General features: G+C 59.9%; 1 protein-coding gene across 1 annotated transcript in view; it reads right to left on the bottom strand.

Moving 5' to 3' along the window:
• Window positions 1-1,092: 1,092 nt before the first annotated feature.
• Window positions 1,093-1,345, bottom strand: part of H696_03261 (hypothetical protein) — a gene marked incomplete at both ends in the record, with an annotated part of 3,060 nt that continues 2,807 nt past the window's right edge. Inside the window, one exon of the mRNA XM_009497136.1 lies at window positions 1,093-1,229. Coding sequence (XP_009495411.1) covers window positions 1,093-1,229 — 137 coding nt within the window. The remainder of the gene's footprint in view (window positions 1,230-1,345) is intronic.

Below are 1,345 nucleotides of genomic sequence, written 5' to 3'. Positions count from 1 at the left end.
CCTGAACCCAACCAACTTGGTCACCGCTTTCCCCTGGCCCGATGCTTGATGGGGGGTCCCGCAGGTGGTGTTGCTTTTGCATGCGCGCGCGCGCGCGTGTGCATGCGTCTCCCCCGCCGGGCCGTATGATGGCTGCCCGTTGAGGCGTGACATCGGCCCCCGCGTGTGCGGTGCAGCTGTTTGTATTTCCACACTCAGGGAATGTTTTTTTCCCCCCCCAGATCGGAAGAGCGTCGTGCGTTGAGGCGTGACATCGGCCCCCGCGTGTGCGGTGCAGCTGTTTGTATTTCCACACTCAGGGAATGTTTTTTTCCCCCCCCCCCCAAAACAATACATGTTCCATTCCTCAATGGTCCTTCGCCCGTTGTCAGCTGAGTCGCTTTTTTTTCATCCCTCGGCCCGAGGGGCAGTGTCAGATGAGGGGCAGCAGTTCGCGATGATAGGTAAAACACACACATGCGGCGGTCTGGGCGTTCAGGCGAGCGCGCGCGTGCGCGTGCATGTATGTTTATGTTTGTGTGTGTGTGTGTGTGTGTGTGTGTGTGTGTGTGTGTGTGTGTGTATGCGCGTATGCATGTATACCTGTGTGTGTATGCATGTGTGTGTATGCGCGTATGTATGTATACATGTGGGTGTATGTGTGGAAATGGGTGCTCCTGCTTGCCCGCTACCCCCTCCTGTCCAGAGGGGGAGCCGTTACTCCGTCTGCTTGCCCACTACCCCCTCCTTGGCAGTCCGATGTGTGTACGCATGTGTGTGCGGGGCACTGAGGAGGGAGCGATGCGCCGGCCGGGCATTGCTTTGACCCGGCATGCATCGAGAGGGTGGCCCCGTCATACGTGGCTCATTCCCCGGGGGGAGGGAAGATCATGGGGAGAAAGAAAAAACAGGACAGAAGCAAAGCACCCCCTCTCTTCGGCAAGGGACAAAAAGTATATTGACCGCACATGGCGCTTCGATGCCGGAAGGACATGCTGGCAAGGGGCGAAAGGCAGGGAGCCCTGTCGAGAGGGTCCAGCCTCCGCACACCCAAAAGGGGAGAAGGGGGCGCATGAAAAGCCACAGGCCGCCGGTTGCCGGCGCGACGTCACCTTACTCGATGACCTGGAACTCGAAGCCCTCGGTCTGCTTCTTGGCGCACATATTGCCCTTGAATACCACCACCAGGATCACCACCAGGATGATCACCACGATCGGGATGGCCACTGCCAGGGCGATGATGGTGCCGCCTGTGCATGGCGCGCGGGCCGGGGCCGGGGTCGGGACAGGGGGAAGCGTGTGTGCAGGATGGTCTCGAGTCAGCAGGGTGGGAGTGACAGGGAGATGAAACACTGAGAGAGGCGGG

Source organism: Fonticula alba, assembly GCF_000388065.1.
Source record: "Fonticula alba strain ATCC 38817 unplaced genomic scaffold supercont2.5, whole genome shotgun sequence".
Classification (NCBI taxonomy): domain Eukaryota; order Rotosphaerida; family Fonticulaceae; genus Fonticula; species Fonticula alba.
This window is presented reverse-complemented; position numbering and strand designations above follow the sequence as displayed.